Raw genomic sequence first — 19,083 nt, forward strand, 5'->3', positions numbered from 1 at the left:
GAGCACCTTTTTTATTACGAAAAAAAGCTCAACAAACTTTTCAATTTTAAAAGCTTTTTACTCAACCCTACTGTATTAAGTAAATAAAATATAAAGGGAAAAACATTTATTCAGTATAATTTTGTGCTTTTATAAGAGCACAAACGGGAAAAAAATAATTTTTTGATACTTAATACATAATTCCGTTATTCTTAATACTGCCATATTAAAGAAAAAACATTTTATTTAATATAAAATAATAAATTTAATATTCTAATTGACTATAATTAAACAATAAATAGAAAATCATTAAAAAAAAAGTGATTATTGTAGAGGAAGACGAAATTTTAAATAGAAATTTCAAAATAGTGGGTGTTGTCCTACGTTTTCAAGGTGAAAAACTTTTTGCAAAATTTTAATTTTTATTTCCTATATTAGAGCTTAATTTGAAAACAATAGTTTATCTGTCAATATTTTTGTAATGTTCTTGGTTATTCTTGTCATTTTTTTTTAATTTTTAATGTTAAAATAAGGAAAAGAGCGGGAATATTGGTAGTTTCGTAAACTTTGCACGGAAAATATTCAAGTGTAATGAAAGTTTTTTTATTAAATAGTGCTTTTTGATTTTAAACAAAAATTTGAACTGAAGGATGTAGTACCAAGTATACAAAACAAAATACGTCTTACATGTATAAACACAAACACAAATGTATAAGTATGAGTGTGACGCCGTATAAAATACGTAGATGGGTGAAAGAAACTTATTGTCACTTTATATATACACGAATACATGTATAAAAACAGGTGCCGAATTTTGGTTATTTTTGAAAATTAAGAAATCACAACAAAATTTTATCCTAATGATTTGTTCGTTCTTTTCTTCCTCTTCTCTATTTTTGGATACTACGACTTTTGGATTTTCTTTCTGATTTATTTATAAAAATAAATAAGTGAAATTTTCTCATTCTTATGAAAATAAAATGCTTTTAGTAACCTTGAATATTGAATATTGTTTTTGTGTTTTTTTTTCGGAAAACACGCACATTTCATAATTCGATTAAACTAATTTAGAACATTTACCTTTTTATTTACGTTCTTTATTACACTGAAATTTTCTACGTAAACACGATATGAAAACTAAACTTCATGGAAAACTTTATTTTACAAATCAGTGTTTTTAGTAATTCTAGGCGTTTCGGATTCCTAGTACACGAAATATTCGCAGCTAATAATTAGGATGTACATAAGAAGGTTCAGGAAATTTCTATTCTTTCAAAACTTCTTACAAGCAGTTTAATATTCTCGAAGGAATAAATGTGTCAATATACTTTTTATATATGTACAGATTTTGTGTACATATATATATACATACATACAATTTTGTGAAAAAGCTCTTTGAAAATTGTATTCAGTAGCCAAAATTAAAGGTTAAATTTGAAAAAAAAACTTTTTTTTTTATATACCACTGATTCAAAATTAGTGATTTTAACGTAAAAAGTATTTTTGAATTTATTTTTGTTTGATATTGTATAAGCTTTCAGTGTCCTCTACAAATACCGGAAATAATAGAACGTCTAAAAACAAAAAAAAATGTCAATAGAAAGTTGAAAAATATATAGATTTAGTGAAAATTTAGCAATATGTAAAAGGCGCATAAATAAAATACGTATGTGAAGGAATAAATATTGAATTCGTAAATTAACCCTTAATTGAATAGTTGATTTTTTTTCCCACTCTGGCACAGATGGGGTAAATTTTACAAATATCGCCTTGTAGCACAGAATACAAGCGTGTGTTGTGTTTCGTTTAAGTCTAGCAGAACATTGGTGATACACGTAGTTGATGTTATAATTTCAGGAGCTTTTATGTTGATCGGTATTTGAGCTTATATTCAAAAAATGACAATATGTTTGCTTTAATTTCTCTTGAAATTCTGGAATTATTCACCCGACATTTTAAATGCTCCGAAATCAATTATTCCACCAAATCTAAGTAAATAATCAGAAACTTGCATAACAATAGGTTGTACTAATTAACTGCGCTATGCAATATGCTGTACTATTAACTGCACACAATTCAATAGGTGGAGTAAGTTTTACACGTACTGCACATGCTTTTTTTAAGTTTAAACTTGTCTGATCGTGTTAAAAAACAATCGAAACTGATCGATTAACAAGACAAAACAATTTTTAGTTGAATTTTTACCAAGTTTAGTTTAAATATTTTATGTACTAAAAGGAATTATTCATATTAGTGCATAAAATATTTTGATAAATCGCGTGATTCTTGTATTTCATTAACAACAATTACTTACCATTACTTATACACTTTTCATATCCTAAAATATCACATACCAATTTTTAAATAATTGAAAATTCTATATGATTATAAACCATGATGAATAAGTACATTTCAATTTTAATATAACGTTCTACTTGAATAATTCGATGAGCCCAAAACTAAAATTATTTCAAAATTAAATGTTAATTTTTATTACTATTAATTTTTTATTTAAGCTCTATAATATATTCCAGTACAATATACGATAAAATTTAATAATGAATAAACAATGACATGGTAACTGGTTATATAATTGTGCATAATAGTGTTGTAAGTCAGTGATAACAACATTGAAAAATTTATGATGAGCTAAAACACTAGTGATATAAAAAGAAATTACTCTTTTTTTTTTTTGAGTTTCATATGCCTTCTGAAGTAATGCGGGATCTTGAGAGTCTATACCTGTTGTGATTAGTGATATCGCAATAGTGACGGAAAGTTGGGACGCGATTCTGGCCTTAATGTCGTCTAAGGTATCCTCGAGTTAATAGGTTGATGTTCTAGCTGTCGACGGGGTGTGTACTCGCTACGGTGTGTGTCACACTTTTTCTCCTTTCGGACCACCAAAATATAGCGGGAAATGAATGCACGGATGGACTAGGTTTGGTTCAGCTTTTTATATTTTCGGGGCGGGAGGGGTTTTTTTCCCCGTCAACATAGTGAAAACCAATATATATATACATTATTACAGATGGAAAGCCATGTCCAAATGCGGGACGGCGAGAAAAATTTGGCCAAAATATGACCTTAGAAAATCTGCTGGACAGCTTGAGATTTCTTAAAATACTTATGTCTTTCGTTATATAAAATGACAGACTATCTCAGTAACAGCAATTCTCGAAAAGAAGACTATAGTAAAAAGGCGAACATGTTCGTAATTATATAAATTACAAGTAATTATTTCCGACATAAGTTCTATTAGCTTCATTAACAAATATGAAAAGTACACGGTAAAAGAATTAAACAAGAGGAAGTGGCAGCAAAATTTTGTTTTCTCAATACGCATTTCATACATACGCAAACGAACTTCAATTTTCTAGCTCATGGCTAATTGAATTTCATCTTCTACAATCTACACTACAATACACTTTTCTTAAATTATATAACAAAACGGTTTTGCTTTTACTATGATTACTTCTCTTTATTTATTTAGTGTTTTACTTAATTATTTTCGCTAATAACACAAAAAAAATAAAACAAAACGAAAAAGAAATTCTAAGAATGTAAAATGAAACAAAAGTTCAAGGTGTAAATTGTTTGCTCACTATATAAGCAATTTTATTTACATTTTTGTAATGAAGAAATTTCACGGTTAACTTTTTATTTTTTTTTTTTTTTAAAATTACACTCAAATGAGTACTTAAGTACTTTAATAACTACTTTTTCTGCAATGGAAATTTCTTTTTTCAAAAGTTCTTCATTTCCGAAAGAAGCTTGTAAGTTAAAACATTATATTTAATGAGGTAATTTGGGTAGTATGGTGAATGATTAACCGGAATTGCTGGAATTTGGGCTAAAAATAATAATTTCAACAAAATAATTTTCAATGTCGTAAAGTACGAGTACCACACATAATTTTTGAATTTTTGAAAGTAATAAAACAATTTAAGTTCCACAATATTCACAATGAAATCGGAAATTAAGAAATTAGCAGTTAATGAGCGTTAATTGCAGCTTATGTACAATGTATCTATGTACATGTACTCGAAAATTCTATAAGAGTAATCTAAAATTTTGCTCTTTACGAAACTTTTCGAATTAACCAAAAGTTAATTAAACTCATTAACATTTACAAAACTTCCTACACAACTTATTATATAGGCTATATGTATATGTATAGCCTCTATATCCGAATTTCCGAATAATATGCTTAAGTTTCTATTGTACACGTATTAAGTGTTGTATGTATAGGAACTGTGTAAATATATACATTAGCCTTTGTACGCACACAAACTTAAACTTAATAATTAGTAGTCCACATTGTGAATAAAAACTCTTATAGGTACATAGTTGATGATTATATACCATTAAGGATATATTGTACAGTACTGTAAATGTTTTAATGACCCCAAAACGTTTCTTTAATATTTCTAAAGGCAGATTTTTTTCTAATCATTTATTCTTAATTGTTTTTAGAAATTTTACTTTAAGAGCTTTTATGTTTGTATTGAATTTAAAATGGAAAATTGTAATTAAATAAATTTATTATTTATTATGTTAAATAATTAAAAATTATGTGAAAAATTTTGTTCTTGTTTAATATTTTATAATTACTCTTGTTGAGGGTAGTTTTCATAAAAATTTCATTTTTAAATTGATTATTTATTTTGTTCTACCCACAAAAATTTAAACTGATGATAATGATGGTCTCAAACGGAATTTTTTCTTGTTAGTACAGTTTTTTATTCATTATAAAAATGTTTAGGCCATCTGTTGGGAAAAAAAACAGTATATCACACACACATTCCCTCTACCCTTACATTCCATACCTCTCGGCCATCTGAGAGAGCACTGCTCTTTATGTATGGTGTCTATATGAAATAATATGAACGGTTAAATTACTTTCATAATGACGTTATTTTAACTGTTATACGTATGAAGTTTAAATACATGACCAATAAGCAAGTATGAATAATGAATAAATTGAAAGCGAAGACTTTCTAACCCACTGCAAAAATACTACCAGAATGACATATTACTTGGCATATAAGAAAATAAAGGTACACTATCTGTCAAATTTTCTTTATTTGTCAAATTTCTAGCTTCATTTAATCTGCTACGGTCTCGCTTGCACTTAAAATATACATTAATTATTTATAAAAGAATTCAATGAATGTCATGTGTGTCATGAACTAAAAATTTTTGACATTTAAGGAGAATAATTAGTGTTTTTTATAACAAAGTTTTCTTGTTTTAATTCCAATTGATTAATTAGCATAATTATGTATTACACATATACATATTCAATATATACATATTTAATAGTAATTTTAATGACAAGACATTACAAATAAATCGCATCTAAATTTAGAAAAATGTCCTCTTTTTATTAAAATTAATACAACCATATTATTTATAAATGAGAAATGATTACTCAAAACCTTGATATTGCAAAATAAATATTAAAATCTGTTATACTTATGTATATACATATAATTATATTTTGATTTCTTTTATACACAAACTTAATTTAAATCTGACATTTAAAACATTAAAAAATATTCGAATACAAACACTATAAATGAATATTGAACTGGTTATAGTCAGTTTTTTTCGAAGGTAACCTATTGTAATTCAGTTCAATATGTTAATATTTAGTTAGTGTCTATATATGTATGAGTACAAAGGGTACATTATCAATTTACATATATTACAAGTAAATATATAAATAGTTCATAGTCACCCATTTGTTAGAAGGGAGCGAGCCAGAGACATTGTGTATATTGATAATTAGATTAATATTCTAAACGCGTGCGTACGTATTACAAATTGTAATGTATTAATGAAATATGATGGACGTTATATCAAAGACGAACTCTCTGAATTCGATTTTTTTTTTAAATCTTAATTATCTGATATAATATGAATGATATAAGCCGATCAAGAGGGTTTAAATTAAACTCCGAAATATCTAGTATATTCTTTAAAATTATAACATGACACTCAACAATGATTGACAGATTGTGACAATCAAATATGGCTATTTTTGTCTCCGAAGTGGTTGCGAGCAGTTTGTAAATAAAAACCCGGTTAGAAAGGCGTAAAAATTTATATATTTGCTAAAATATTAAAGATTTCTCGTTTATTTTCCATATAAAAATGAGGAGCCATCTACCGGACCTAATGTGTATGCCCACTCTTTTCAAATTCATGTTGCTTTGTGCAGTCCAGAACAGCGTTGGCAAGTAAAAGACAAAGTATAACGCATAAGCTATAAGACGTGAAAGGTTGTTATATGTTTTTGAACGAAGCCCTGTATTAAATAAGTTGTCAGAATTCAATTTTGAGAGAGGTGTATTGTCAAATAAACTTAAATTTTTAAATCTCGGACGGATTCTCCGATCTAATTAATATGGCGTATTATAGGCAACAAATTTACTTTTAATATATTAAAAATCCTATTCTAAATATTAAAAATATATTTTCCAATTACTGCTTCAGCAGACCTTATCAAAATATTGTTCTCTTTTCAATTTATTTAATTAAAACTCAAACAATAAATTATGTACACACAATATTACTACGTATTGATTGAAACGCGTGCCAAACCAAAATTCAGAAAAAATTCTATAATAATCACATCGATAGAGCAGAAAGCAAACTGAAATATGAAAATTTTTTTTATACTATATACGGGTATGTATATGAAAAGCGTTCCTTCATATTTATGACATTTTATTGATATTATATTAAATTTCATTAACAGAAATATCGCGCGTAATATAAAAACATTTTTCTCTTTTGTTCTTCTTATTTATTTTAGAATATCTTCTTTTTTTATTCTTAAGTGGTGATTTTATTTTAAAATTGTATAAAATAAACTTGTACACAAAAACTCATACATTTTTATTAATTAGACAAGAGTCTAGCCTACATTTTTAATTTTCATAATTGATTTATTGGTTAATTGAGAGAGATGATACGCATTTACTCTCTTTAATTTTCTTAATTATTATAAAAGTCATCCGATTGGGGGGTTAAAATAGAAGACTTTTAAAAAATGAAAAAAATAAATTATTAATTTGTCTGTAAGTGCACGGTTGATTAATAAATTAAAATATAGAAAAAGTATTGTAAAATATTAAGATTTTAAAGATTGGTTTTCTAAACAAAAAATTAGAGATCCAAGTTGTCAACTCTTTGCATCTCTATCTTGGAACTAATGCTTAAGAAAGAGGGGGAAGTGAGCAGTGAATTTTTTTTTTAAAAAAGTGGGTCAGTTTATATCAACAGAGGTATTACATCTTAAAAAACGTGTATATACGTGTGTAAAATACGCACATTTGTTTCCATACGTCCACATTTAATCCACCGCTTTTATTTCTGGTTTCAAAATGGCCACGGGCAATTTTCGTTTAATTTTGTACTTTGTACTTTTTTGTTAATTTTAATTAAGTTCACTTTCTAATATTTTATTTTATAGCTAGTTATTGTGGTTTTCATTTTCTTGCGACAATAATATCCTCTGGTATTTTTGTAAAATTTTTGACCTACATAGGTGGGTACCTACAATTAATTGACAAATTGACATACTTTTTCATTTAATTTTTTGATAGTTTGTCTTTACGTTATTTTGTTAATTAATTTTTAATTTAATGCAGCAATACTTTTATACACTGAAAACAAAAATTATTTTCAATGTTATGACACTTTAATTACTCTTTTCTCATTAAATTTCTGTTTAACTTAAAAGAGAGAAAGGAAGAGAGTTGAGAGGAAGATGTTGAGAAATGGGGTTCAATTTTTATTGGTGTTATTATACTTAATATACCTAGAGTAAACCAGAAATTGGTTCCATATGTCAGCGGCATAATAGCCGGAAATATCACTTCTGCTTTTCCTAGCTAAAGCACCAATGATACAATTAATCCACTAAAAACAATAATAAAATGAAATACTAAATTGTAAAATAATACTAAATTACACGTGATTAAATACCTAATGTTAACATTGATCGTGAAAATTATAAACAATCTAAATTAACACATTGTAAATAGTTAGATAAGGCAGTGGGAAAGAAAAACGATACATCGAATTTAGTGCGGTTAAAAACTTTGTATGCATTATAAAACTATGACACATTAATGTAATAATGCTCATTTTGTTAGTGTAACCACAATATAATTTGAAATTGTAATATAATCTTAATCAACTTATTGGATTTCAGTGTTATAATAAATGAAAAATTAATTTAAAGTGTTCTAATCAATGTTCATTGATTACAACATTAATTTTACTGATTAATAATACAATGAAAAAGTTTTTATATCAAAAGTTTTTTTCAATTTTTCGTATAATATAACAATGAATCTAGTTTGGACGTTCATTTAAGAGTATAACAACTACGGGTGTTATACTCTTAAGGAACGTATAACACTCTCAAGTCTCAATTAATCAATTAATGAATTTCTTTTCGGTAAATATGTCGTAATATGTGTTAAATAAATCAACGTCTCCTTCACAAGCTACTTCCTATCCAACGACTATTATGATCGTATGTAGGTTTAACATGTACCTTCGATACGAACATTATTTAAAAGGCCCATTACATGATAAATGTTATGCGAATTTAATTAAGTAGGTATAATCGTTTTATAGCGTGATTGACTATACAATGTGGTATAATGAATGAATATTATTGAAAGTTTTATACAATATGAAACTGTTATACAGTATACCAATATAAACTGTTATACATTATTAAACTGTTATACAATATAAAACTGTTATACGATACAAAACTGTTATACAATATAAAACTGTTATACAATTTAATGAATTTAATGAATTTAATCAACTGTTATACAGAATGAATTTTTATATAACTTTATAAATTTTAATATTGCCATAATTTTGTTTTCAAACAAATTAACTAAATTTGCCGTAAACCGTCAATTGCCGTATATATACATAAATATATACGAGTTTTCAAATTTATTCGGTATCAAACTGCTATTAATCTACGTATTGATTTCTACTTTTAATTAACATTATTCCATTAAGTCATAATTATAACTATTTATCATAATACATTGACATCAATATCTGCCCATAAAAAAAAAATAAAACACTGTAAATAACAAGAAAATTAGCAATTGAAATAAAAATTCAAAAAAATGATTATAATTTTTTAAATATAAAACCAAATTTTTCGCATATTTCACATATTTTTATGTACCTAAATAATATGTATATAAAACATCTATACACGTACATATAACATAAAACATCTTTTTACAAGTGTGCTGTATGTAAATATCAACAAAAATACTAATAATTTCAATTTTATAAAAGCCGGTATTGTCAGATGATCCGAATTTAATTAATTAATAAGAGTGACTATACTACACAGTATAGAGTCCAAAAGTATACAAGCATATGTACATTAATGTATGTATGTTAAAACCAATAATTCTTGTTCATTATTCTCTCTCTTTTTTTATTATTATTTCGCTATTTTTTTTTTTGTTATCACAAAGGTCAAAATTGAAAAAAAAAATCACCAATGAATATCAATCATGTTAGCATAGTATATACATTTATAATGTATTTACATACTAACATTTTATTCCATCCCGTACATAATTCCACCACACTACTTGTACATTCATCATACATTATAAAATATAAATAGGAAATTAATCTACACATATTAGGAAAATATGTAGTGTACAGTATGACTTATAGTGCATACACATTTGTTCGTATGTATGTTGTGATAAGAGAATTATTAAGTGACGTATTCAGAAAGAAAAAACCAACAATTTTCAACAAAATTAATTGATTCAAAACAGTTATTTATACTAGTGTTTCGGTTAAATTCAATTCAGTTGCGTATAGTATTTTAAGTTTTGTGGAGTAAAAATACTAAAAATTTTTAAAAATAAAAGAAATAAAATTTTTCTTTTATTTTCTCTGAATTTAAAAATAAAAACAAAAGAAAAAAGAAAACAGCTGTTTGTCGACTGTTGTTTTAAAAATCTCGTGTCTTTAATTTTAAAACTCGCTTCAAAAAACAGGTTGCGCAGTTTTTTTTAAACGCGGGTAATATTAAAGGTGATAATTAATTTAATTTTTTTTTTTGCAAAGACAAAAGAACTATTTAAGAAATATTATTTGCTTTGATTTCAATTTTTAATTAATTTCTAACTATAGAAAATTTTAAAATAATTAAGTGTTTTTTAAAAAAATAAAAAATTTTTTTTTAAAATAACAGAGAAATAATTTTGATTTCGGTTTACAAAAGCTGTAATTAAAATAATCGCATATTTTTGAAAGTGAAAGGAATTTAATTTTTTTTTTAACAATTTTAGTTTTAAATATTTGCAAACTGTACGTACTTTTTTAAATTGCGTATTTTTATTGAATAAATCAATATTAACATTTGTGTGTATATTGTTTAAGCGGATCTAATATTAATAACTGTAATTAAAATTCTTTGCAGTTTTAAATTCTTTCGTACACGTGCTAGATGAAAATGAGAACTAGTCAGAATATTTAAAAAAACGAATAAAATTTTAAATATAAAACGACCAGACCTCATTATGCAATTTTACATAGTAAAGGGGTAAAATCAATCTAGTAATTATTGATCGTGAACCATGGACTTAATACTCAATAATAAATTTAAAAGAGTTGAAAAATTACCCTCCCTTCCTGCACATATAGACCTCTGATGCAGGAAATACCGCATAGTAGATTTTGTAAACAAAAACTGTTTAAATATTTCTTTTAACAAAATAATCTTAAAAATTTTTAATTAACATATGTAATTAAAATGTTTCGAATACCATTAATTCATCTTCAAATATTTGAATTGGAAGGATTTAGATAAAAAATTTGAAAGCATTATTAAAATTATTAAATAATATTTTTATAATTAAAAATTAATAACGTATAATAGATATAACGGTGCAAATATTGTTTAATATTGAGTAAATAATTAATCAAATAAGTTCTTTTAAGTTTAGTTTAAATAGACTTGGTAAAAATTTTGTTAGCATATTAATTTTTAGTGTTACTAGCATGTACAACTACTTGTCTATATATTATCTTCTTGTGTATATTACATAGTGATTAATTATGAAACAAAAAAACACTATAAAATTAATCACTGCCACAGCAACATAATTATACGGTGATAACTGGAAATAACCAGTTTAAAAATTCAGCACGATCTAGAATTTGAGAAAATTTCTAAGTAATTTTATATTTGATTTTTGAAAATTTCGCATTATTGTTAATAATTTTTTAAAAAATTGGTACGCATATTATATTCTAATATAAATACTTCTCAAGAAAAAATATTAAGGTTATAAGTATAAAAACCTAGAGAAAAAATTAAAAAAATTACGTGATTTAAATTTACATTTCTACTAATTCTGACATTTTTCTTAGAATTTTTTCATATTAAAAATTGAATTATGGGTTTAATTAGAATAAAGTGCTTATTGTACTAGCATTAAAGAGTTTTAATTTATAGGAGATTATTAAGAAAACTATGGATTGCTCTTAAATGTCTTTAAATAATTTCTGAATTGAATTGAATCTATATTTTATAAATATAAAGCATATATGGCTGGCAATTATGAAAATTTTAATTGAATAGCAAATAATTATAAAATTAAACGCCATCTAGCTAAGTTCAATAAAGAATCAATAATTTTTTTTTAAATGGAATTTCTTATGGCGCTTATAATTACTAGAAAGCTTTAATTTACCAATGATATATCCGGTGAATAAACGATATAATATGAGAAAGAATCAAGAAAATTAGTCATAGTTATTATAATTTATGCTTAACGGTATGATGTTTGAAATTAACAGTCTATTTTAAGAACGTATAATTAAAAATTTTGAAAATTATTTTGCAAACCACATTTGCCCTTCCGAACCGTATTCATTCGTTTTTAATTTTTAACAAAAACTGAATAATTTGAATAATTTGTTGAAATTACAAACTGATAATAGGGTAATTCAGAAAGCATACAATAGCTTGTGTAGTGTGTAATTGTCCAAAACCCTCAGCTATTATCAATAATTTCATATGTCCACAAGCAGTAATAAAATTATATTTACAGATAATTGGATATGATTGTTTAATTGATTAATCAATTTGTTTAACTATATACCCACTATTATTATTGTTAGTAATTTTACACAAATTAAAATTACTTTTTAATTTATTATAATGGGTACTCAACGCGCTACTCGCTACGCGCTAAATAAATATTTAATTATATAAGTGGCATTATTATTAAAGTTAATAATGAAATTATTATTTAAAAATATACAAATTTATAATATTACAATAATATTATTTTTTTACTGTTATTACTAAATGTGCACTTTGTAATATTTATTTAAAAAATAATACCAAATAAATTGTTACGTCACAAAATAAGGAAAAATAATAATTTCTTTGTGTAAACACATTTATTGTAAACATGTTTGTTCAATTAACAGTTTAAATTATGAGTATGTTCAGAACGATGGCCCCGAAATTTGAGTGTATAGTAATTGTTTCAAATGATTGTCAGATGTATGTACGTATTTTCAAAATTTCTTGTAATGTTGTATGACAGGTATTTGAACCGCTACCTCGGTCAAATACCTCGATCAAATGTAAATTAAAAAAGATTTTTCGTACTTTACATTTCATGTTAATTTGTACAATTTGGTAAAATTCGGGAATGTGTTGTGTCCTAAGTTATTGCTTGTACAGACAGACGGTTATCATTGCATTTTCAGTGGTTTGGGATTCAAACTCATATTCTGTGCTAAATTTGTATTATTGTAAATGTGTATTCTGTATCAAATTTGCATTGAAAAGAGCAGCTTGTATATCAGAAAAAAAATTCTAAATTTAAAAAATTTTTGAACTCTTTTAGCATGATATTCAATTAAAAAATAAAAATTTAAGCGAGTTTTATAAAATGTTTAATAAGTTTATTAACACTTATTTTAGCAAACGGTTCGCCATACTCCATTTTTTTTTTTTTTTTATTTACTCATTGCCACTTCAGTCAATTGATCCGATTTCATATTTAAAATATCTATTAATATCGAAAATATTAAAATTTTCACTTAATTAACCTCAATTTGTCTAGTTATATCTAGATTTTGTATTTTATTAAAAATGTTGCCACAGTATTTGTTTTATTCATATTTTAGCTATGAGCATGATAGCTTGCAAGCGGAATAACAGAAAAAAACTAGTTAAAACTGGAATTGTAAAAAAAAATGTAACTATTTTTAAATATTTCGAAGAAAAATTGCAAAAATTTTTTTCTAAATTTTTAAGAAGAAAAAAAAATTATTGCTGAAATAGCTTTTCGGTATTGAAAACAGTCAGTGGTACTACTGGTATTGAAATTATCACATAATTTTATAGATAATTTATTTTAAACCGGAAATTTGCTCTTCAAAATTTTTGTATAAAAATGAGTATTGAGTAGGTATTGTTTCTCACCATTCGTTCTCTTATAATGTTATATTATTGTTAAGAGTGAGTTGAAAATAGAGAGCGTTTTCAGAAGTAAGTTTTATAAAATGTTTGTGTTGCTTTATTTCCATGCGTGTTTCTAATAAAGTTGAAATTAGGCTCAAGTTCAAAAATTTTTTAATTATAAAAAATCCAAAGAAAGTAAAAAGAATATTGTTAGCATTTTTAATTCAAAAAATTATGCGAAAACATAAGTAGAGCTTGGAGATTTCGACTCAAAGTGCTTCCCGTGATTAGTTTTCCAAATCTATTTCTGTTGGGCTATATATTCATTAAATCGAGTTACAGACATGAAGGCATGCAATTTATAAAAGTAATTATAAAATACTTATTCTAGAAGGGATGCCAAGACAATCTTTAAACAGCTTTGCCTGGGCATCTATTTCTGAGTAAAAGAGAATTCAAATTTTGTAACTAATTTTGTTCTCATTTTAATATTGTAATTAAACACTATATGTACTTAAAGTACGCAATAATTATTTCAATAAGTTCTTTGGAACTTTAAATGCGCTTCATTCAGAACATTTTAATAAGAAAGCTTTTTATATTAAAAATCTAAGAACGTTTAGTTTAACAAGTTTGTAATTCTTAACGAAACAAAGGGTGTGGTGCAATCTCTTTGTATACACAAGTAATCTTAATAGTGTAGATTAATAATGCGTGACATGAGTATATATTTTTTTTAAAGGAAATTATTTTTATCAATCAAGGAAAATGATTGATTACAATCGAATTTACATGGTGTTGTGATTAGAATAAAAATAATGAGTTATGAAACTATCAATTTTAATAACATCTTTGTACAGAGTGTTCTAAAATTCAAAGTCATGCAAAAGTCTGTGACTATTTAGAAACATTTGGCTATTTAAAATCAATTTTTCGAAATATCATTTTTCAAAATCTTAAACTAAGAAACTACAAAGACTGATTATAATCTAACAATTCTACACCTATGAAAAACTTTTTATTGACTTCCTGAAACTCCAAAATAATGATAATAAACTCTTTTTGTTTTAGTACAGTAGAGTATGTATAATAACCAATTAACTAGAATTTATTTGAATGCCAATAATTTAGAATATTGTTTAACCTTGACAAACAACAAGAATATGTGTTTGTCAAGGTTCACACAACGTGTGATTGTCAAGGTTCACGCAATGTGTGAATAACTAATATAAATATGATTAAATTATTTTAATAATTCACAACTGCTATGCAAAAAATTCAATGAAATCATTAAAATTTATTACTTCGTTATAAAATTTTATCGCCGAAATTTTATTATCGGGAATCCTAATTTTAAGGTCAAAAATTACGTCTAATGTTTAATTGATAAATGGATGATAAAAGCTGCAATAATATAATCAAATTTATAATTATAATATAAAAGTATATGAAATTTATTAATTTTTATTAAAAATTTATTTGATTACAGGTGAATAAGGTGCTGGTAACATTAATAAATTAAAACAGGTACAGTAAAATATAGTATACAAAATGGACGAAACAAAAGCACTTAACGGTGAAACCAAAATGAATGGTTTTAATGGAGAAACAAAAGCATTAAATGGAAAAATGTATCCTCAAATTAATAATGATTTAAATAAACCACTTACTAAATTAAAACCATTAGGATTGAGATCAAAGGCTGTTATGCGACAGGTAAGGCTGAAATATAAAACTAATCGAGTTTATTACCCTTATTATGATCGGCGAAGCAAATGGCTACGCTAGTGGAATAGACTAAGCGAATCGAATGATATTTTAAATTATGATCGGCGAATGATTTCATTCGCCATATCAAAAATGTTGCTACCGCAAGACATTAGAAGACCTACCGAAATTAGAGAATTCATATTTGAAAATAACATATTCGCCAAAAAATTTCATTCGCTTCGCCGATCATAATAAGGGCCTATCACATAAATGATATATAGACAGAGTGTTGTCTTGGATAATAATCTTAAACATTTTAAAATTTTTATCATAGACACAAATCATTTTCAAGAATTGGTTTGTGTTTATAATAAAATTTTCTTAATATTTTACCAAAAATTCCACAATGTACTTGCCATTTGGGAATTCACACATTCTTAACTCCAAATTTATCTATTTTATTTTACTTAAAGGTGACAAAAGTAATATTAGCAAATTTAAGTGTAGTCTCTGGTGGTATGGCTTTAGGATATCCAGCAGTTACATTAAAACAATTAACAGATCCAATATATTCAAATGCTTTAACAGTATCCCAAGCATCATGGTTTGGTAAGTCATCACTATTAAATCATTTTATTACAAATTATTTTTTATAAATGGTCATCTTATTTCAGCACATCATATTTTGATTATCTCATCATTATACATCTTTATTCTTCATTCAGTTTATTTCTTTATTTTCCGAATTTAAATACAAAAAGTAAATATTAATAATTTCTTTAAATTTTTATAGCATCTATAAATGCAATTTCTTGCCCATTGGGTGGCCTTTTAAGCGGATATTTATTAGATAAAATTGGTCGAAAAGGTACTATTATAACAATTAATTTTACTGCTATAATAGCATGGCTAATAATGGCGACAGCATTTCATGAAGAAAATTTAGCATTCTTTATACAAATTATGATATCACGTTTTGTTATTGGTAAGTTTCCTATCAAATTTTGAAATAATTAGACCATTAATTCACTTAATTTAATTTTGCAGGTATTACAACAGGATTATCTAGTTCACCATGTGGTGTTTATGCAGCTGAAGTATGTCATCCAAATTTACGTGGTCGTTTAACACTAGGTACATCAATTGGTACTGCATTAGGAATATTTCTCATATATACAATGGGCTATTTTATAAGAGTAATTATTCAAGGATTATTTTGAAAATGTATGATCAAATTCTAAAATTTTCATTTTTATTTTAGAATGACTGGAGATTAATTAGTATTTTAGCTGGATCATATGCTGTATTTGCATTATTATTATCATTTAGTATACCAGAATCACCTAGTTGGTTATTATCTAAGAAACGTCAAGAAGAATCAAAAAAAGTTCATCGTTATTTCCGGGGTCTCAAGAAAACCGATAATTATTGTTATGAAGAAATTGATATAGAATTTAGTAGAATGGAAAAAGCTGCATTAAATCCAATTGGCCAGAAAAAGAAGAAATTTGTAAAAATGTTAAGAAAACCAGAAGTATGGAAACCATTACTAATTATGATTGGTTTCTTTGGTTGTCAACAATTTTCTGGTATATTTGTTGTTATCGTTTATGCTGTACAATTTTCAATTGAAGCTGGTGTTAATATTGATCCAGTATTATGTGCTATGATGGTTGGTTTAACACGTATGGTAACAACATTTTTAGTTGGTTATTTGTTAGATAAATGGGGTAGAAGACCACCAGCATTAATGTCTGGTTTTGGTATGGCAATATGTATGATGTTATTAGCTGGTTGTACATGGTTCCCAGCTTTAGCTGATGTACCATATTTACCAGTCGGTTGTATTGTTATGTATATATTTACAAGTACATTAGGTTTAATGACATTACCATTTTCAATGATTTCGGAAGTATATCCACAAAAAGTACGTGGTCAATGTGCTGGTATTACAATTTGTTTTGGTTATTTAATGTCATTCATTATAATTAATCGTTATCCATTTATGGTTGAAAATATGGGTAAAGAGAATGTATTTGCTTTTTATGGTGTTGTATCATTACTTGCCATATTATTTATATACTTTTTCTTACCGGAAACGAAAGGTAAAAGTTTACATGAAATTGAAGAATATTTTATATATGGTAAAAGTGGTAAACCAGCTGAACCAACAGAAGTTGAAATGAAAGAAATTTTTGTTAAATAGATAGACAATAAATGCTGTGAAAGACAAAATTGCTGGAATTAATCGTGAAAGACGAAGAATATTATAGAAGAACAAAAACTATTTTGCTAAAATTTTATGCTATTATGAAATGTACTTATAGAATTTAATAATTAATTTGACATTAAGATTGACATATAGATAAATGTTAAAAACTACAAAAATATAAAAAAAAATATTGTGTGCTTAAAAAATATTGGAAGGATCAAACTGTGATATAGAATTAATAAAATAAATATAATTTCAATTAATTTTAAGATTCAGAAAACAAAGAAACAAAAAATTTAATTGCAATTTTATTAATCACTCACTACTTAATTAAAGAATGTGTGTTTGTACTTATTTTAATTTTTATTTAAAATTTTTTATAAAATATGATCACATGTTTAAAATTCTATAATTGAAATAAATTGATATTTTATTTATCTTTAAATTATAAGAATTAATAATTAATAAAATATTATTAAAAAAAAAAAAAACAAATGATTAGAATCAAGTTTTAACTAGATTCTAGTGAACACAATGAAACGCAAAATATAAGAAAACCAAAAATTTTAATAATTAAAATAATCTTTGTAAAAAAAACCAAATATACAAATTGAATTTAATAATATCTAAGATAATAATGAAGTTTAATTTTAGAGCAGCTTAAAGAGTAGATTATTAGAAGACGCTTACGATTAAATTTTGAAGAAATCATAAAATATTTTTAAATATAATGCGTATTTAATTTAAAAATTTAAATAACTCGCAAGAGGACAATGGTTCTTGAAAATATTTTAGAGATATCTTAGAGAGTTTGAATGAAATTTTACGATACACCTGCCATTCTTGAATTGCATAAATACTGTATTGGAAGAGAACCTAATTTGAACCAACTCATGGAATATTGTGCATGAATAAGCAATTTATTGTATAAGAACGTGCTCATTTTAGGAACCATTGCAGATCACTGACCGATACTTCAATTACTTAATATTTAATAAAATATATTTGATCGTAAAATAATTATCTTAATTCTAATTATTTAAATTCAAAATTTTTTGATAAGATAGTTAATTTATATAGTAAAATTAATTATCAAATAGCTGTATACGACCAGACTAGTCAAATAGCAATAAGTCAACCAAAAAAAAAATTTATTAAAGAATTAAAATTTTCGAAAGCACTTATCATTTATATTATACCTTTCTTATCAAAGTATTTTCAAGAAAATAATCGTAATTTTATTAATAATTATTACTTTCACTTGACTTTTTTTTCAAATAATTAGAGTACATACGAGTACTTTAAATAAGTTCAAGTGTAGAAAAAAAATATTCGTTTTTGACTGGGGAAAATAGAATATCGCCAAAGACTTCTGATGACTTGAGATTATTTAAAATGAGTTATGAATTAAAAATATACAAATATACCAGCGTTGTTTTTTAAATCCGTGTTAGCTATTTTGAGCTCCACGGTATATTTCTAACACGTGAATAAATTTCTTTTCCGAATTTCGTCCTGTAGGAGTTTATAAATTTATTATAGCAGAATAATTGTAGGAAATTCATGAACGCAAGAGAAAGAAAAGTTCTAGTTTACAATCAATCTGATGTATTGACTTTTGTGGACATAAACTAAGAATTTCACGACATTTGACCAGTAGTGAATTTTCCAT

At 25.4% G+C, this 19,083-nt stretch overlaps 1 protein-coding gene across 2 annotated transcripts; it reads left to right on the forward strand.

The window, feature by feature from the left end:
- Positions 1 to 9,885: 9,885 nt before the first annotated feature.
- Positions 9,886 to 17,920, forward strand: LOC129607363 (facilitated trehalose transporter Tret1-2 homolog). Of its 2 annotated transcripts, none has more exons than XM_055518324.1 (6): positions 9,886 to 10,095; positions 14,979 to 15,205; positions 15,673 to 15,808; positions 15,993 to 16,184; positions 16,247 to 16,395; positions 16,461 to 17,920. In XM_055518324.1, the coding sequence occupies exons 2-6, from the start codon at positions 15,041 to 15,043 to the stop codon at positions 17,403 to 17,405; spliced, it is 1,587 nt and encodes a 528-aa protein (XP_055374299.1). In that variant the 5' UTR covers positions 9,886 to 10,095; positions 14,979 to 15,040; the 3' UTR covers positions 17,406 to 17,920. The 2 variants fall into 2 exon arrangements, with proteins under 2 accessions (XP_055374299.1, XP_055374300.1); XM_055518325.1 differs by having other exon boundaries at positions 9,886 to 10,083.
- The last annotated feature ends 1,163 nt before the right edge of the window (positions 17,921 to 19,083 follow it).

The sequence above is a fragment of the Condylostylus longicornis genome, unplaced genomic scaffold (assembly GCF_029603195.1).
Source record: "Condylostylus longicornis isolate FDR11 unplaced genomic scaffold, ASM2960319v2 ptg000027l, whole genome shotgun sequence".
In the NCBI taxonomy this organism is placed as follows: Eukaryota; Metazoa; Arthropoda; class Insecta; order Diptera; family Dolichopodidae; genus Condylostylus; species Condylostylus longicornis.